Source organism: Nyctereutes procyonoides, unplaced genomic scaffold (assembly GCF_905146905.1).
Source record: "Nyctereutes procyonoides isolate TBG_1078 unplaced genomic scaffold, NYPRO_anot_genome, whole genome shotgun sequence".
In the NCBI taxonomy this organism is placed as follows: Eukaryota; Metazoa; Chordata; class Mammalia; order Carnivora; family Canidae; genus Nyctereutes; species Nyctereutes procyonoides.
The window spans coordinates 23,228,928-23,247,607 of record NW_026575036.1 but is presented as its reverse complement, the minus strand read 5'-3'; the positions used below and the strand labels follow the sequence as shown (position 1 = coordinate 23,247,607).

General features: G+C 36.6%; 1 protein-coding gene across 4 annotated transcripts in view; it reads right to left on the bottom strand.

Moving 5' to 3' along the window:
• Positions 1–18,680, bottom strand: part of ANO6 (anoctamin 6) — a 190,544-nt gene that overhangs the window by 70,722 nt on the left and 101,142 nt on the right. For all 4 annotated transcript variants that reach the window (XM_055318558.1, XM_055318560.1, XM_055318559.1 and 1 more), the window contains one exon: positions 10,480–10,608. In XM_055318558.1, the coding sequence (XP_055174533.1) occupies positions 10,480–10,608 (129 nt within the window). The remainder of the gene's footprint in view (positions 1–10,479; positions 10,609–18,680) is intronic.

The window sequence follows — 18,680 nt, the reverse complement described above, 5'->3', positions numbered from 1 at the left end:
AGAAATATCTTCATCCTGGCTCTTTTTTTTTTTTAGGGATCAAATGTCATCATGGGTATAAAAGTCCTCAGTATCATGCTTTATAAAAAAAAAAAAAGCCTTACAGATATGTTAGCCATTACCATATCTTCTTTTTCTGCCTTCAAACATGCTCAACTTCCCTTATTCCATAAATAAATAAATAAATAAATAAATAAATAAATCCAACCAACCAACCAACCAACCAACCAACCAACCTCTCTTCCATGTAGGCCTTAGAGGTTCACCTCTTTTTCAATCAATATCTGAAACAAAAATAGGCAACCCTAATCCACATGGCCTCCATACTGTGCACCCCATGACCCCTAATCCTCCAGTGAGACAACAATGACATTGTTTTACTAGAACTCCAAGAAATGGATCTTAATGCTGAGTTACACAGCCCTCTCTCTTCTTGACTCTTCTATACTTCTTGGTCATTCTGGTCTTCGGACTCTTTCTTTGATATCTGATAAATGTGTATATCTGTGTGAGATAGTGTGTGTGTATGTGTGTGTGTGTCTTCTTACATTTTGAAGGTTGTAAAAACACAGCTCTATATCTCACTTTTCCCTCATTCCTGTGTACAGTAAGGGAGGTCACTGACAAGAGTGAATTGTACATGGCAGTATCAAAGGTGCAGAAAAATCTTAGAAATATTTTTCTTCCATCTCATTTTAATGACTCAGTAATATTCTCTCAGAGATGTACTATAATTTATTGAACAAATCCCAAATTGTTGGATATTTAGGTTGCTCCTAATTTTCCCTATTATAAAAATCCTTGTAGAACAGTCTTTGTGCATCTATTATTATTTCCTCGGATAAAGTCCCAGAAGCAAAATTGTTAAATCAAAGAGCGTATGTAATTTTAAGTTCTTTAATATGTACTGCCATACTGCCCTCCAGAAAGGTTGTACTAATTTATCCTATTTTAGTTCTTATCTAGTTCTTTACAAAGAACTCCTATGATATTTACTTGATTTCTCTCAAGATAATTGGTAGACCTTGGAGTTGGTTTATAATGCCCTCTATTTTACCACTCACTATAAATACTTAAACAGTTGAATCAAGGATAGGACATTTTTATTTGCTTAAACATGTTAATCTATCACCTTGGAGTTACTTTAATAAGACAGTTCTTGTTATTTTCCTTTGGCAAGGCAATTCACAAAGAACTAGTGGAATATTTTAAAAATTGATCAAACCAGTTTTCTTGGTTTGTCAGGTAGCTAAAGTAAATTAGCATATGTGCTGTATTTGTCAAACAAGCACATACCAGGAAAAGACTGATTACTTAAGAAAAGATTGCTTCAATCTGTTTAATATGAAATCATCATCTTCACTTCTCTGTAGAATTTATACTTAGATAAGTAACTGTTCTTGACATTTAAAAAAATGAGGGTAGAGTTGTCTTCCATGTTAAAAATGAAAGAAAATTAACATTGCACATTGACTGACATAGTCATTATTCAATAAATACTTGTTGAAAAAATGAAAATGAAGTCACACAATTTTTAATTAAAAATTTATCTATGGACTTTATTGGAAAACTTTACATATATGAACCTAAACTATGTTCTATAGTCTATGGTCTGGATTTAGCAGCAGAAAATAACCAAAGTAGGCTCTTTGGCTCTGAAAAATGTCCAGTCACACTTTAGATTGTGCTACAGATTCTTCTGTCTCTAGGAGAACAAATTCATTGGCATTGCAACCAAGATCTTTTTTTTTTTAATCTAGTTCTAGTAAATCCAAAATGACTGTAATCACTGAGGACCTGAGTATCTCACAAAAAAGATAGATGTGATTCTACTACTGTTGGTGGAGAATGGTGCTGGGGATTCAAAGGAGAAAGGGTAAGAGTACCTATCCTACCCCAGAAACTGAAATTTTATTCATGTCTCTTTTGAGAGGTTAATACAGCTGTCAGAGAAATAAAGAATAAAAGCAATCAAAATCACAAAGGACAGACTGGCATAATTAAGGAAGCTTTCTGTCCCTAAGCACCTTAGATTACACATCTCATTTGGCTTAATAAAGTCATTGTGAGGAGGACTGGCTTGTGAATTATACAGCAATAATACTGATTGTAAACACCAATCTGCCATTTTCTTTATGTCACCCAGCTTTTGCAGAATTAAAAAAAAAAGGGTTGTAATGCCTACAAAGTAAAATTACTGAACACACTGTAATGATAATAAAGCACAAATCAGTTGGGATTAATGAAATATATGCATAGATTAATTTCAAGTATTCTTACAGCTTTGTTAGGCAAAGTACTGATGGTACTGTCAGTATTTTTCAACTTGCCAATCTTTGTTAAGCCTACAAAGATGAACGAAAAGTTAAAGGTACTTAATTTGTACCAAAAATTACTAAGTACTATTTATTTTTTTATTTTTTTATTTTTTTATTTTTTTTTCTAAGTACTATTTATTAGTCATATATCACGTACTCAGAAAGGCTCAGTAAGCAGAATAAATAATTTAATTGGGACTTAATTTAAATTCACATGTTGGTGATAAAACATTTAATGTCAGTGGACCGATCTGATGAGGAATTTACTCAAGTAGGTAATATGTGTTCTCTAGGGGACAGAAAAACGATGAGCATTCTAAATAATAGCATGGAATGGAAGTGAATACTTAGCTGAAATTCACTTCCATATCTTCTTTTTAAATTAACATTTTAGGTGTAATTCCAAAAGAAATAAATGCTCTCTGTGGGTAACTCAGAAAACAGAAATTTTCTGAGAAGGGGAGAAAAGTCACCTTATAACAACTCACTGCTGAGATAACTACTATAAACATTTTAGTGCAATGTTTTCGAAACTTATTTATACAAACAACTTGGAGCATTTGCTTAAAATGCAGATTCTTGGGCCCTACTCCTGGAGATTCTGACTCAGTCGGTATAGGATGCTGCCTGAATAATCTACTTTCAATGAGTAAAACAGGTGCCTCTTACCAAAGTTAAGAAATACTGTCGTTAAGACATACCTTCTCTATGCACAGAGCAGCTACTCTTATTACTTATCCCTTTCAGCCTATTCCTCATAAAAATTCAGCATAGTTGATTTTTCCTAATCTTGTACCTTTTAAAAAGTGAGATACAGGGGACTGTTTGAAACCACAGGGGCAAATGACAGCTTATTCATTCAAACCTAAGGTCAGATCTCAGAAGGACCCATCAGGGAAATGCAAGGACTTTCTGTTCTCCACATCTTTGTGAGATGAAATAGAGTAATTAGGTTTTACTTTTTAGGATTTCACTGACCTTTTTATTTGACTGTTTTAAGGACCGGACCGAATGACACTTCCCATTTTGGGAGTTAGAAGCAAGATTTGGATTCATTGCTCTTGTGCTGAGTACTCAAAAATAAAACCAAACATGCTTATACCAGCAACACATTTTGTAGCTGTAATTTGAAACTGCTGATTCTAATTTACTTTATTCCTTTTAACCTACAATCTGAGTATAAGTAAGTAGGGTGTAAAGAAAGGAGATAAAAATATAAAGAAGAGCTCCCTGCCTTAGTCTAAAATGCTAGCAAATTGAAGTTAGACCGGATTTTTTTGCCTAAAAAAGAAGAGAGGACACCTACCAAAATTCATCTGAGAAGGTAAAACCAGCTAACACCACTTGCCATCATTTCTTCTTAACCTCTCCTAATATAATGCTCAAGTTTCCATTCACAGAATATCTGTGGCAAACATGTCATTTCTAGGAAATTTTATGCTGTTCTGATTCTTTATAATCCCTCTCTGCCATTCTTTTATTTCTTCAACTTGGAGAAGATATGCCAGTGTTAGATCTATTCAATCATGTCTTCTCCTATATGAGGTTCCATGGAATGAATTTCTTTCTGGGAGATCCTCAGAACATTATATTACTTTTAAACAGTTTTGTTTTTATTGTGTTAAAACTTTAGATCATATTAATAACATCTCCTATTTTCTTTGGCTACTAGGAAACTCAGAAGCAAATTTACAGCTGAACTCTAACTTCTGAACAGGACCTGTGGTTAATAAAAAATCATTTTGTTTATTACTCTCACAGACAGCTTCATTTTATTTTCTTGGGCTTTACATTTGTAACTCTGTGTTCCTCATTTAATTGTTTTTATTCTTGATATTATTTCTGTAAGTGACCTCAAATACTTTTTAATGAATTATAAATAAACTATGTTAATGTAGTATTAGCATAAGTAGGGAGCTAATGACTAGGAAAATTATACTTGCAAGCTGAAGTCAATAATAAATGATTTTGAGTTATCTATACTGTTAATTATTGCCCATTAGCCACAAATACCATACATTTAATACACATAAGGCTTAATGAGAAGTCAAGCCATGTGATCCCTCAACAGATTTTTTAAAAAAGCACTTAATAAATTGTAAAACCCAACTATCATAAAAACTCTTAGCAATCTAGGACTAGAAGGGGACTCCTTTTGCTTTTTGAAAGAAAACTACCAAAATTTTATAGCAGGTGAGATATTTAATGGGGAAATTTTAGAAACATTCCCCCAAAAATCAGGAACATGAAAATGGTGACTACTATGTGTTACTGGTTTTATTCAAGAGGGCTTAGCTGCTGTACTTTAACAAGAAAAGGGAAAAAGTATAAAGGTGGCAAAGGTAGAGCAAAGCTCTCATTATTTATAGATAATAGGTCTTTTTCTGAGAAAACTTAATTGATGAATTGGAAAGTATAACTAAAAAGAGTTTATCAAGGTTTCTAGGTAGAATTTATGAAAATCCATGAACTTTTTAAATACACAATAAATCACAAGCCACAATTTAAAATGCTTCTGACAATATCAACAAAATTTTAAAATGAATTTTAAAATAGTTAATAAGAATGTATAAGATCAGAGAAAGACAAATGCCACAGGATTTCACACTTCTGTAGTTTAAGAAACAAAGCAATGATCATAGGGGGAAAATAAAGAGAGAGAGACAAACCAAGAAACAGACTTTCAACCATAAAGAACAAACTGATAGTTATCAGAGGGCAGGTGGGTGGAGGGAATGGGTTCAACAGGTGATGGGGGATTAAAGAGTACACTTGTGATGAGCACTGGGTGTTGTATTAAGTCTTGAATCACTAAATTGTATACCTGAAACTAAAAAAAACAAACGAACAAACGAAAAACAGTACAAGATCTTCATGGACACTGTTATAAAAGTTTACTGAAAAATGTAAGACCTCAGTAAATGGAGTGATATAATATATTCACTGTACTAGAACTTCTTGATGAACTTTGAAACATGTCCAAAGAGATCTCATACAGCTTCTAGGCAAACATTTCTTTTTTTTTTTTTTTTTTTAAATAACTCCGGGATCACGCCCTGGGCCAAAGGCAGATGCTCAACCACTGAACCACCGAGGCATCCCTAGGCAAACATTTCCAACCTCATGATAACTCATCTAACATAACGGATAATAGTTTTAAAGGCTGACGGGTTCTGTAACCAATTAGTTAGCTGTCTCACATTATTTGAAAGGTTGGATATAATTTAGTTTGATTGCTCATTTCTTAAAAACCTCGCATGCTAGGATCTCCACTGGCCCGATCCTTCTGCCACATACTAAAGAATTCTTAAAGTCAGGTATTAGATACAAATTTCCACATCCATATATGAAATTTTCATCAACTTCAAGGAAATACATTTTCCATCAACTTTTAGGAATGGATTGTGCAGATAGAAAGTTAAATAAATAAAACACTTACTCAGGATTGCTTAGACTGTCTTTGTGCTACCTTGACCCCTCTACCCTCTCTACCATCATCTGAATCATACTTTTACTTGGTCATAAGCTCATCTGTTTGAAGGGATGCCCAGCGTCATACAAAACAAAATCCAAAATAGATGGACTCTACCACTAGTTTGTAGTGTTAGCAAAAGGAAGTGGAGGAAATGTTACAAACAAAACTGAGCAGAAAGAGTTGGAGAAAAATACAGAAAAGTGTTTTCATTAGAACATCTTTGCTCTTCCTAATGTACATCGAACACATTTATATATAATTATGTATAATTAATCATGTGCCATGCCGCTGGCTACCTACTGAACAGTCAGTGGTTTCCCCCTTCTTCACTGCTAAGAAAAGCCTGATGGTTTTTCAGGTATTGGGTGATCCAGCAATTTAAGAGACAAAAGACTCATCTTCATTTGTCTATGCTAATGGTGCTAAGTAATTCCATTCATCTTGCCAACAGTCATTTTTGGAACAGACCTATGATAGATAAAGAACTGTGAAGGGAGATCTGCTTAGGGCTTTTATAGGGTAGGGAGCCTTCTCCCCACCCCCCCTAAAAAAGGGCATTCCCTATTCCCACCTCCAGGTGCTTCAAAGTACCACCACCATCTTGTACAAGGTAAAGTCAGTTTAAGAAGAGCAACATATTGAGAATGGACGGCAGGGCGGAAGGATGTGATGAATTCAATTCCTGACAACCTCTTTAAGCCAATAAATTATCTAACACAGAAATGATGTTGTTTCTAGGCTACATCTTAAGTGAGGAAATGATTCCCTTTAGGATTTAAGCCACTTTAAGTATGGTTTTCCTGTTCTCCATTCCTATGGAGAAATGGCTGTCCAGTCAGATACTACATTTTCCACGTTCCTGTTTCTTGCAGTAAAGGAATATTCAAAGTGATTCAGTGTCAAGGACAGTGGCATTTAGGGCACATATCATTGAAACAACTTACAGTCATTCCCTATGCCTAATCAAAATGTAAACAATTTATGCTTTTAAAGGAAGGTGTGAAGTTCCTGAAGTATTTTCACTAACATAAGAGGACAAAGTGACATGTTATTTGGAGATCTGGCTAGGAAAAATATTTTCTCTTTTGCTCATGGGAAGATGCAGCCTTTTACTCCTCTATGTTTTGTAGCCCTACCAGATAACTTCTCTCTTTCTCCATCCCTAGAAAGTATTTAACAACACTCTCTAGATCAGCTACAGGCAAAGTCTACCTTGGTGTTACTTTAGGATATCAATATGATTTAGACATAATTTTTTTTTCTTTCAAAGAAAACAGGATTTTGAAATTGCCTTTCCTTGGTGGAGTCCTAAATCCTGAATAAGGCCTGACAGATGGTATGATGGAATTCACAAATATTTTTCTGATTAATAAAAATGTGATTCCAAAGCTGAACTTTAAATTCTGGTGGAGTCTAAGTAGTATGTACAAATACAACTCAAAGCACGGCTTATAAAGACCAACATCATGGTACATCTATCTGTGAGTTCAGAGATTGCCAAATTAATGATTTTTTTTCCTCCTGATTTATGAGAGTTACTCTGGGACCTATGTTTCTGTGTAAAACAAATGAAGCATTTATTAATAATGTAAGCAGCTCTAGGGCCCCTTTACCATGGCAGTGAAACTCTTGTTTAAATCCAGAACTGTTTCCTTTACACTTTAATGGATTAGATTTGTTTAACTTATTTTATATAGTGCTCAATGCAGTTCCATTGGCATATGATGGATGTTTAATGAATATTTGATGATGGTGACTATGATTGTACATTAATATATGTTAGTGTCTACAGAAAAATGATAAAACATTCTAAGCTATATTACTCTAGCAAACATATATATATAATGTATATACTATGTGTATATATACAGAAATTATATAATAACAAAAGAGAAGTCATGCCTTTTCATATTCATACATTAGTTCTAAGAAAACTGGAAATAAAAGTAAAGGTTTAGGAATTAATATTTATTATCTAATACATACTAACAATTTATATAACATTTCTACATAGTATTTTACTCAATCCTAACTACAACCCTATGGAATGAGTATTGGAGTTCCGACTTCCTGAACCTAAGATGCCATCAGTGTGTGATGAACCAATATTTTATGTATCAATAGGAAAAACTCCGCCAATGAAATTATGATATATCATTTGTAAGACATACCGATTGTGAAGAAGGCAAAATGGAAAAATAACATGCATCTCAAAAATTACAATAAAATATGATACTGATCATAAAATTCCCTCAAGTCATAGAGCCAATTAATAGCTGTGGCCAAGACAAGCCAGCTGTCCACCAAAGATTCAGTTTCCCTCCCATAGTACAGCATTCCTATGGAGAAATGGCTGTCCAGTCAGATACTACATTTTCCACTTTCCTGAGTTCTGACCAAAAGAATGTGGCACAATTGATGTTGTCACCTCCAGGCCAAAGTGGTGAAGAAGCACAATTACTTTCTCCATCCTTTCTCTTAAACTATTATTTACTTTAAAGCTGAGGATGATCTACCTATAGAAGATGGCAATATGGCAAAGCTTCTGTATCAGCCTGAGTCACTGAATGCAAAGGACAGAGCCCTACCCTTTTCCCTAAACCCATCGTGCCAAACAGGAATGTCACATCTGACTTGACATGAGCAATAAGTAAACTTTTATTGTGTCAAGCCACTGCAATCAGGGTTAGTTTGTTATATCAATTGGAATTACTCCAAATAATTGGAATGGTAGAAATAGAATTTGAATGTCAAGTTCCAATGCATGTGATACCATGCAAATACAACCTCTAAACTTACCCCTTCCCAAACAAAACAGGTATGATGGCTTCATTAAATTTTAAGATTTCATCAGTTGGTTTGAAGCATGGGCAGAAATGATGCATTTCAGAAAGTCCAGAGAGGGACAATTAAATTTGTGTATATGTAATAGCGTAGACATGAGAACAAAGGAACAGGGGGAAAAAAAAACAAAACAAAAACAAAGAATGAGTGAGTTGTTTCCAAAGTGGGAAACAATGACACGTGTATGCTCTCTCCTTTTTGTCCTGTTTCAGTTTAATATAGTTTGGGTTCAGGTAAAGAAGATCTAGGCATTTTTTTTTTTATAACCCTAGCCTACTAAATGGTTTACTATCTCCAGATAAAAATACTTAGAAGAGCTTGAAGAAATGGAAAAGGATGAAGCAGCAGCTTGACTGGCAATGAATGAAAAGGCAGGAAGGGAAGTGACAAAATGGGAGAGGTGACTAGCACGGGTTCTCGATTCAAGACAAGACTGTGAACCATGGCTTCATGACTCCTCATGCTAGAGTCAGTGACCTTGGGCAATCATGTGACCTTAAGGGTCACCCCTGTTGTCTATAATGGTACAACAGAATGCACCTCCCAGGTTACTATGAAAATGAAATAAGACAAAGCATGCACGAGGCACATACCATCCATGAAGAGCACAGTGAAGGCTAGTTACCACACTTAACTACATTTGCTGTCATTATTATTTTTTTTTAATTTTTTTTATTTATTTATGATATTCAGAGAGAGAGAGAGAGAGAGGCAGAGACATAGGCAGAGGGAGAAGCAGGCTCCATGCACCAGGAGCCCGACGTGGGATTCGATCCCGGGTCTCCAGGATCGCGCCCTGGGACAAAGGCAGGCGCCAAACCGCTGCGCCACCCAGGGATCCCAGCTGTCATTATTAATCATTAGTTTCCTTTCCCACTTTGTAGCAAATAGGCATGTATGCTTTTTTTAAAAAAAAGATTTTATATATTTGTTCATGAGAGACACAGAGAGAGAGAGAGAGAGAGAGAGGCAGAGACATAGGCAGAGGGAGAAGCAGGCTCCCCGCGAGGATCCTGATGTGGGACTCGATTCCAGAACCCCAGGATCACAACCTGAGCCTAAGGCTCAGGGCTCCGGCTCCACCACTGCACCACCCGGGTGCCTCGCCAAGTATACTTTTAATGTAAATATCACATTTTGGTGAGATAGATTAATATAGTATATTAATAGATATACTAAATTTAGGAAATCAATATGATTTAGATATACTTTTTTTTTTCCTTTCAAAGAAAACAGGATTTTGAAATTGCCTTTCCTTAGTGGAGTCCTAAATCCTGAAAAAGGCCTGACAGACGGTATGATGGAATTCACAAATATTTTTCTATTTCTCACAAATATTTTAGCGCCTGGGTGGCTCAGTGGTGGAGCATCTGCCTTTGGCTCAAGTCACGATCCTGGAGCCCTGGGATGGAGTCCCACATCAGGCTCCTCACGGTGAGCCTGCTTCTCCCTCTGCCTACGTCTGTCTCTGCCTCTCTCTCTCTCTCTCTCTCTCTCTGTCTGTGTCTTTCATGAATAAATAAAATCTTAAAAAATAATAATAATAACATAAATCTCTTCTACAAATAGAAAGTGCAATTCCTTGGAAGAAAGTCTGTCTTCAGCTGTGAAACCAACTGAGGTTAAGAGCCCAAGGAAGTTTCTGCTTCAAATTACAAAAGAAAAAATTGTTAACATGGCTTGAGGGAATGATGAGCAGAGAAAATATGAACGTATGTTTGGTACATGATATTTCAAACACCAGTTTCACTTTATTGCTTACATTAAAAAAGACCATTTAAAAAACATTTTTTTCACTTCACAATATCGTAAGAAATAAAAACGAGAATAGCAAAAACTTACCCTTTGTTTTTCATTTGAACCCTTTTTATTGGTTTCTTTTCTACTTTCATCTTCATATACTAGAACAAAGTCGATTCTTCGCTGACCGTCATTAAAAAAGAGGGAGTCATGTTTTCCATTAAATTCTTCCTGTGTGGAAAAACAAATTTTAATCCAATTGTTAAAGTGTCAATTTATAAGTGTTTATTTTCTAGTTTTAATAGGTACATCAGTGTGTTTAGAGAGAAAGAAAAATCCATTCTTAGTCACTTAACCGAGAGGTCACGGTCACCATGATCTTTGCAAGCAGAGCATGTTCTTGGTGAAAGGAGTCCTTGAATTGAGCAGTTTAGGATTATGCTACAAACACATGGGAAAATATCAGTATTTTCTACATAAACACAATCATCCCAGAATTATTCCCTCCTCCAACAGCAAAGGAGGTTCACTTTGTAAATAAACACGGTAACCAGAGGTGCCTATCTGAAGGAGTGAAGTTTAGTTTCTTCATTTACGAAGAAGAAAAATCTAAGACAAAGCACCATTTATGAAATCTCACCCTTCCTAAGTCATAATTTCTAACCTTTTTACCATTTTTCATGATTTCTCTCCGGACCTTCCCAGTTTACAGAAGGTACCACTTTACAACATTAAACAAAATCAGATGATGCTTTGATAAACACAAAAGCTACAACGGCTGTTGTTATTTGTTCCCAAATCCACAAAAGATATCCCTTCACTCCTAGCAAATAAAACAAATAAACAAATGACCCCAGCAACAATAATAAATGTGAGCTTTTAGTGTAGAGCTTAAAAAAATGAAGAAACAATGGCTGGACACAGACCTAATAGAGTTTAAAACAGTCTTTATTACCATGTGGATTTGAAAAGAATTATTTTAATTCACTGTAAGCAAAGACTTGGGTTTCTGTTGCTCACACAGCTTGTCCAGATGCTTACGTGAATTTTGTTGCTGTTTAAGGATTAGACTATTTTTTAAGTGATAAGCAACATTTTTAAATCTTTAACTTCTGTTTTCACTGAAAGCGCATGTGGAGATTGCATTTTGTAGTCATTTGACAGAACCACTTAATCACTAAATGCAATTAATTCTTCTTTCCATTTAGCATCAATTTAATACAAAAATCACCTAATTTTATTACTACCCCGTCTTCCTTTTCTTCACACTTTTGAGAAGGTGTATCTTTTACTGAACCTGATACTCGTCATTCCTTTCTTTTCCACCATGGAGCAGGTGGAGGTCTCTGGCCAGCAGTCCAAACACCCCCATTTAGCAGGTTACTTCGCCTGTGGAGCGCATGCTGCTGGTGTAACCTAACTTAACACACCTCTATCCCAGTCACACTTAACCAGGGATTCTAACCACAAACATTGTGCCCTTGCCTTGAGCTTCCCGAGCCAGAGCACAGAGGGGCCAGGACAACAGACACATCCGTGTCTTGGGCTGGTGCTTCTACTCAGTTCTTTTACTTACAATTTCAGCTATTTAATATCCATAAACTTTTAAAAGTGTTTAAGGCTGTACAAAAACGCTAAAGCCCCATCTTTTCCATTTCAGTCACAAAGTCCTTTAGGCTTCTTTCTCTTCCTTTCAATGAAGATCTTACACAATTGGTGACAACTGGGGCAGCTGCGAGAGGAAAATTTTGTGTAGAGGGGGAAAAGAATGAATAATTTCTTCAGAATGGCAAAGGGGAGGTGCAGTGGGGTGGAATAATAGTCACAAAAACCTGGTCACCATTACAGATGTCTGAAAAGCCACTTTTTTTTTTCTGTAGCCTTTGGTGGCATCCAGCAGGACTCACTGAAGTGAAGGTTTAAAGAACGAAGCCTGGAATGAGAACCCCACCTGCACATGGCTCCAGACACTCTCCCTCCCACTGCCCTTGCTCAGCCACATAGGCTGGCAGTCAGCTCTCGGATAATCTGGTCTGCGTGCACCTCTCTCATGTGTGACTGAAGACCATGGCCCTTTGTTTGGAGGAGAGCCTCACGGACTTGGCATCAGCTGTCTGTGTGAAATAACTGGGTCAAATTCCGAGATGGAATTACTGGAATGCAATGCTGGGGAAAAGGATGCCAGATTTTTACTGCTATGAAATCTAGGTTTTCCATCTCTTGGCATCTCTTGGCCAATTGCCTCCTACTAGGCAATTGGGAAGAAGGGAGAAACTCAAGGTGGGGCTGGGAAAAATAGGTAACAGACAAGAAATCTGGCCCAAATTTAAAAAGACTGATTTATGAACAAAACTGTGTTTTTTTTAAAAGCTAGATTTTTCACTTGATAAATCTACTACAGGCCTAACTCATCCAATAGGACATTTCAACTCACCTATTAGAGAACTGGGATGCGTGGGTGGCTCAGTGGTTGAGGATTTGCCTTTGGCTCAGGTCGTGATCCCTGGGTCCTAGGATTGAGTCCCACATCGGGCTGCCCACAGAGAGCCTGCTTCTCCCTCTGCTATGTCTCTGATTCTCTGTGTTTCTTATAAATAACTAAATAAAATCTTTAAAAAAAAAAAAGAAAGAAAGAATAGAGAACTAAAAAGTAATTCCTCCCCTAAAGTTTTGCTTTATATAGTAAAATTTTAATAATCTCTCAGGATAAATACTGACAAACTTCTTTAAATGGTGATGAATTATTCAAGTCCTGACCTCTCTGCATTACTTGTACCTACTCAAAACCTGATCTTTACTCTTTTAAAAAAAAAAAAATTTTTATTTATTTATTCATGAGAGATACAGAGAGAGAGGGAGACAGAGACAGAGAGAGGCAGAGACACAGGCAGAGGAGAAGCAGGCTTCATGCAGGGAGCCCAATGTGGGACTCGATCCCAGGACCCCAGGATCACGCCCTGAGCCAAAGGCACACACTCAATCGCTGAGCCATCCAGGCATCCCTGATTTTCACTTTTTGACCAAGTCAGATGGCACCAAGATGAGACACAAAAACCTGAAACTGGACATTTTTCCAAAGAGGACATCCAGATGGCCAAGAGACACATGAAATGATGCTCAACAGCATTCATCACCAGGGAAATACAAAACAAAACTACAATGAGATATCACCTCATACCAGACGTAGTGGCTAAAATCAACAACACGGGAAACAGTAGGTGTTGGTGAGGTTGCGGAGAAAGGGGAGCCCTCTTACACTGTTGGTGGGAATGCAAACTGGTGCAGCCATTGTGGAAAACAGTATGGAGCTTCCTCAAAAAGTTAAAAATAGAGCTACCCTAGAATCCAGCAATTGCACTACTAGGTATTACTCAAAGGATACAAAAATACCCAATGATCTCACCAGTCCCGATGATACTAGATTCCACCAATCGAGCATTCATTTACTCATTGGTGGCCACCTGACCTGATGTGTACTTTAAGTTAAAGGCTGCAGTGGTTAAAAAAACACTCATGTTCATTTGTCATTATTTCAAAACTATGCTGCCAACCACCGTGCAATAGTGGCCTGACCACTTCTGTCTTTGGCTGCTGCCTCTGACATTTCACACTTGAGATGCAAAGGAGACATGCTAGTCTGAGCAGTAAGAACTTCGCTGAGGAGAAAAAAAGAGAGAATAAGAAGGGAGGTCAGGTGTGATTCATGCAAGTGATGTTTTCCAGGCCTCCCTCCTCTAAGCTGGCTTCTTTCCTTCTTTTATTTGTGGGGTGGCTCCTTCAATAAAAGAGCCCTAGAGGGCAGGAATCTCTTTAACCAAATCAGGATAAAAAATGCAAGCAGCAAAATACTGTGCCCAGTACTTGTAAGCTGGAGTTGTGAATTTAAGAACTTGAAAAATTTTTGCTACTGGTAAGAAGTATGCGTGGGTACCAGTCCTGTCCCTGGATCTGGTTGAGATCTCTGCACTATAGGACAAGGGACTGAGAAAGAATGTTCTAGTAGACAAAAAAACAAATTCAAAGATGAGGATTTTTCAGTAATTACTTTGTAGGAAAATTTCTCATAAGCAATCTTTGGCTGCAATAAGGCATTCAACTTCTTGACTAGGATGCTTCAGGTATATGAATGGATAACATGATGGTGAGGTCTGTCTTCTAGGTGGAGGAGGAAAGGCTGGGGTAAGAGAGGACCTGGGAAACCACTGTCTGAGTGTCATTGACCTGTGGCATTTAGGTTGGTTCTAGGTGAGCAGCCCATCTTACTAAGCACCCTCCTGGAATTCCTCGTATCAGCACTTGGCAAGCCCATGAAATAACTTGCTGCTTAGCATTTGTCCAATCTCAGACTTCTCAAGTGTCCACAAATCAGGTCCTCAAATAACCTTGCAAAAACAAGACTGAAAGTCTCATTCTACAATAGGGGCATCTATTCCTAGAGCTTAAAATGCTGAATTTATTTGTCCAAGATCTACATAAAAAGCAGTCCAATTGGGATTTTTGCTCAAACTCTTATTAATGTGTAAGAGTGTTTGAAACTTGCCTTGGACAGCAAGTGATAACTGATTTTATCTCCAGAACTTTCAAATAGTCACCATTGACTATGATACTGGAGAGTAGTCCAAGCTTATTTGGGTAATAGCCTTGACCTTATATGAAGCAGGATGCAAGAAAGGTTTAATGTCTAACAATAATAGTTGAAGAATTACATTATGAAAAAGAAATGATATCAAGACACTCACAATTAGAGTAACTGACATGTGAACGTAGAAAAAAACACGAGACTCTCCTCAGTATTTAAGACCAGTAAAACAAAGCAAATTAACTCCAAGGAGGACACAACAGAAGAAAAGCAAACTTTATCATAGCAGAAAACTAAAGTGAAAATGTTGGATCTTCTATTTTTCAGCAAACCCCGAATCCACGCACATAGCAAGTTCTAGGGAAACCAAAGTTTGAAAGGAAAGCCTTTATGTAAATATTTAGATCTCACAAGATATGGGACACAATGAAACTTTATTTACATACCCTACAGTTATGAGATATACTCTGAAGTGTTTTCCCCAACTCAGGGAGATTCAAAGCATAAGGAATAGTGGAACTTTCCTTGCTTTACACAACTACAGAGAGAAGAGATGAGACCAGAACAAATTCTTTCCTTTTATCAGGTCTCCTCCCCAGCCTGTAAAAACAAGGGATAGTGAGAAAATGCAAAGTAGAAAAATGCCAACCACTGCTGGTATAGGGCTTGATGCTGAAGGTGGAAAGACTGGTATTGTGGAAAGCAGGATGAAGAGGAAGAAACCTGTTAGTTAACAGGAATAAGGAGAAATATGTGGACACACACGGGGGCCCAACAAGCAGTCAGCTCACTAACTAGTGTATTGTAGGGGATAAGTGAGTACGTTTTTGAACACTGATGAGAGGGAAGTCAGTAGAAAGGGGAAGAAGGAAGGTATATCCAGAAGCGAGGACTCTGGTTTGTTTGTCTTAGAGTCAAGCATGTCTAGATACTCCATGAAGAACCCTTGATGGTGACACTATAATAATCAAGGTGTACTCAAGAGGGACGCAGAATGGTATTTGTACAAATCACAGTCTCCTTTCCCACTCTGTTAACCACACTATTAACTTCTGAAGGCCAGTGGCCAGGTCTCATTCACCCTGAGTTCTCTGCTGAGCCTTACATGTAGCATGAGCTCAGTCTACTTTTTTCTTAGAATAAAAATAATCTTTTTCCCCCTGATGATAAAAGTAATATGTACTCAATACAAAAAAAAATACTGAAGATACAGAAAAGTAAAAAGGAATAAATAAAAGTCATACGTAATCCCACCTCCCAGAGCTGAGCTGAGCTTAATATTTCGGGAATGTATCCTTTCAGGTTCTCTCTCTGTCTCTCTCTCACACACACACCCCAAAATGGTACCATACCCTACATACTATTTTATAAACATCTATCATAGGCATTTTTCTAGCTTGATATAAAGCTCTGCATCATGTTTAATCACTATAATATAAACATTCCCTCCACTGATGAACACATAAATTGTTTCCAATTTGCTGCTTTTATAAACACTGATGCAATGAGCATCCTTGTACATTATCTATGCACATGTCCAATTACTATTTCCTTAGGCTAAATTCTAGAAGCAGATTTTAAGTGGCATGGCCTTTTCAGGAGCTTTTGATATGCAGGTTGCTAAATTGTCAACCATAATATTTATAATAAATGAACACTTGCACCAGCAGAGTATGAAAATGCCTTTTCCCACCCTCACTAGATTTCAGTTATTTTCACTTTCCCCGGGATAGTAAAAATATTTTTTCATTTGCACTTTTTAATTAGAGTGCCAACATTTTTATGGGTACTGCCCAAATGAATTACTGCTCTTGTGAAATGCCAATTACTATTCTTGACCGAACTGAACTATATTATTATTTAATCCCTATTCAATGGATCCTCTTGGGTTTTACTGATGAGATCCTAAAGACCATGCAGGCAAATGGGGCAAGAGGATGAATGGCAATATAGAGGGGGCCCATAAAATTACCAAGTCAGTCCCAAAAGCAAAAGGGAGAAATATTTTAGAGTACTGTCCATCAGTCCCGGGTTCAACAATGTTGATATGTTTTCTGAAATTCAGACATTCAACTGGAATGTGCAATACTAGTTTTAGAGATCTCTGCCCCAGGTTGACATACTTTCTATTATAGTTTATAAGCCATCTGTGCAACTACCAAATATCAGTTTTATATTTTGACTCAAAAATTTCGGAAAAAAATTTAGAATTTGTAATTCTTTTTTTTTAGAATTTGTAATTCTTAATAAAAATTAACTTAGTACTTATTTAGTTCATTAATAATTTTTATTGCAAGTTAAACGCTTATGTACAAATTCGTAAGAAATGATCTTGCTATTTTATATTGGTAAATGGCTATAACTAATTCCAAAACAGCTCATTTTATGGGTTTCAGCCATTTCTTAACAGGGATGGATATAGTTCGCTTACAGATATCATTAGATTGTGTCATGAAAATGCTGCTGCTGCTTCTGTTTTTTTTTTTTTTTATTATACACACAAGGGAACATTCTCATGCCAACAGCTTTCTGATTTGGTATATGCATTTTGCCTTTGTTTCCTTTTGCTCATGTTAAAATAAACTCTGGAGTTCTATTATTAGAACATCACATTTCAGATGCTGGGTGAGTATAAAGGCATAATGCATTAGGCATAATTACTGTTAAATATTTCCCTCCAGCCCATGCCAAGGAAACAGTGGTTTTATCAAATGAAGTTCTCATATGACTTTATATATTCTTAAAATTCCTGAAGCAAGCTTGAGGAAATATGAAAATAGAACTTTTAATGACATTTTTATAGTAAAACTTCCTTAAAAGAAGTTATGTAACTAGGGTAGATAACAGGTTTTAGGAAGTTTGCAGAGAGATGCTCAGTTAGAAGATTCTTCCTAGGGGAGGGACTCTGAACCTTTTCCTTAACCCCACAGTGAGAGCAGTGATTAGGATTTTCATTAGCATGACTACAATTTTTTTCTTGCTCCCCAGTTTTTCCATAGGTTTTCCAGCCATTTTAAACCTCTATTTAGTGTTCCTTAAAGATGTGATCTGTAGAAAAGAAGACGAACAAGAAAAGTCACAAAAGGAAAAGAAAAAAAGTGTGAAAATGCCCATAGCAGTTCTCATACTTTTCTAGAAGAAGCCATCATTGGTTTGCCCAGTTCGTATCTGATAATGGTAACACTGGTGAAATGTGGGTGAGATTAAGCTGTAAATATTCCTAATAAAGTCTTAGGAAGGATAAAGTGATAGATGTGATAAAAACAAGTCAAGTGGTATAAGAGGATACTTCTAAGAGGGTATGATTATTCTCCTGGAGGCTAGCCTCTTAAGGTTTCAATATCCCAAAAGTGTCCTGCTTTTACTTTAAGATCACATTATGGATTTAACATTCTTAAACATCTTTTGAATCTATTAGCATTTTCAGTTTGTACTACCTCTTGAGGAAAAATGTTCTATAGGTTTCCCACCTGGGCAAGATGGTTGTCATAATTACACTTTTTGGATCTTTAGGAAATAACTCCCAATCTTATATTCTGGAGTCCATTAGAACCAAAATAATATCTCTATGACCAGATCCTTTATGATTTAATGGACTTTCACAACATACTACCCACAACTTTAAGATCATCAGTCTTAAGGAACAAGAGCTTTCACATGACTTCATAACCACAGGGTTGCACTTCACCTACTTTCCTATTCCTCTCAGTCAACCATATTTCTT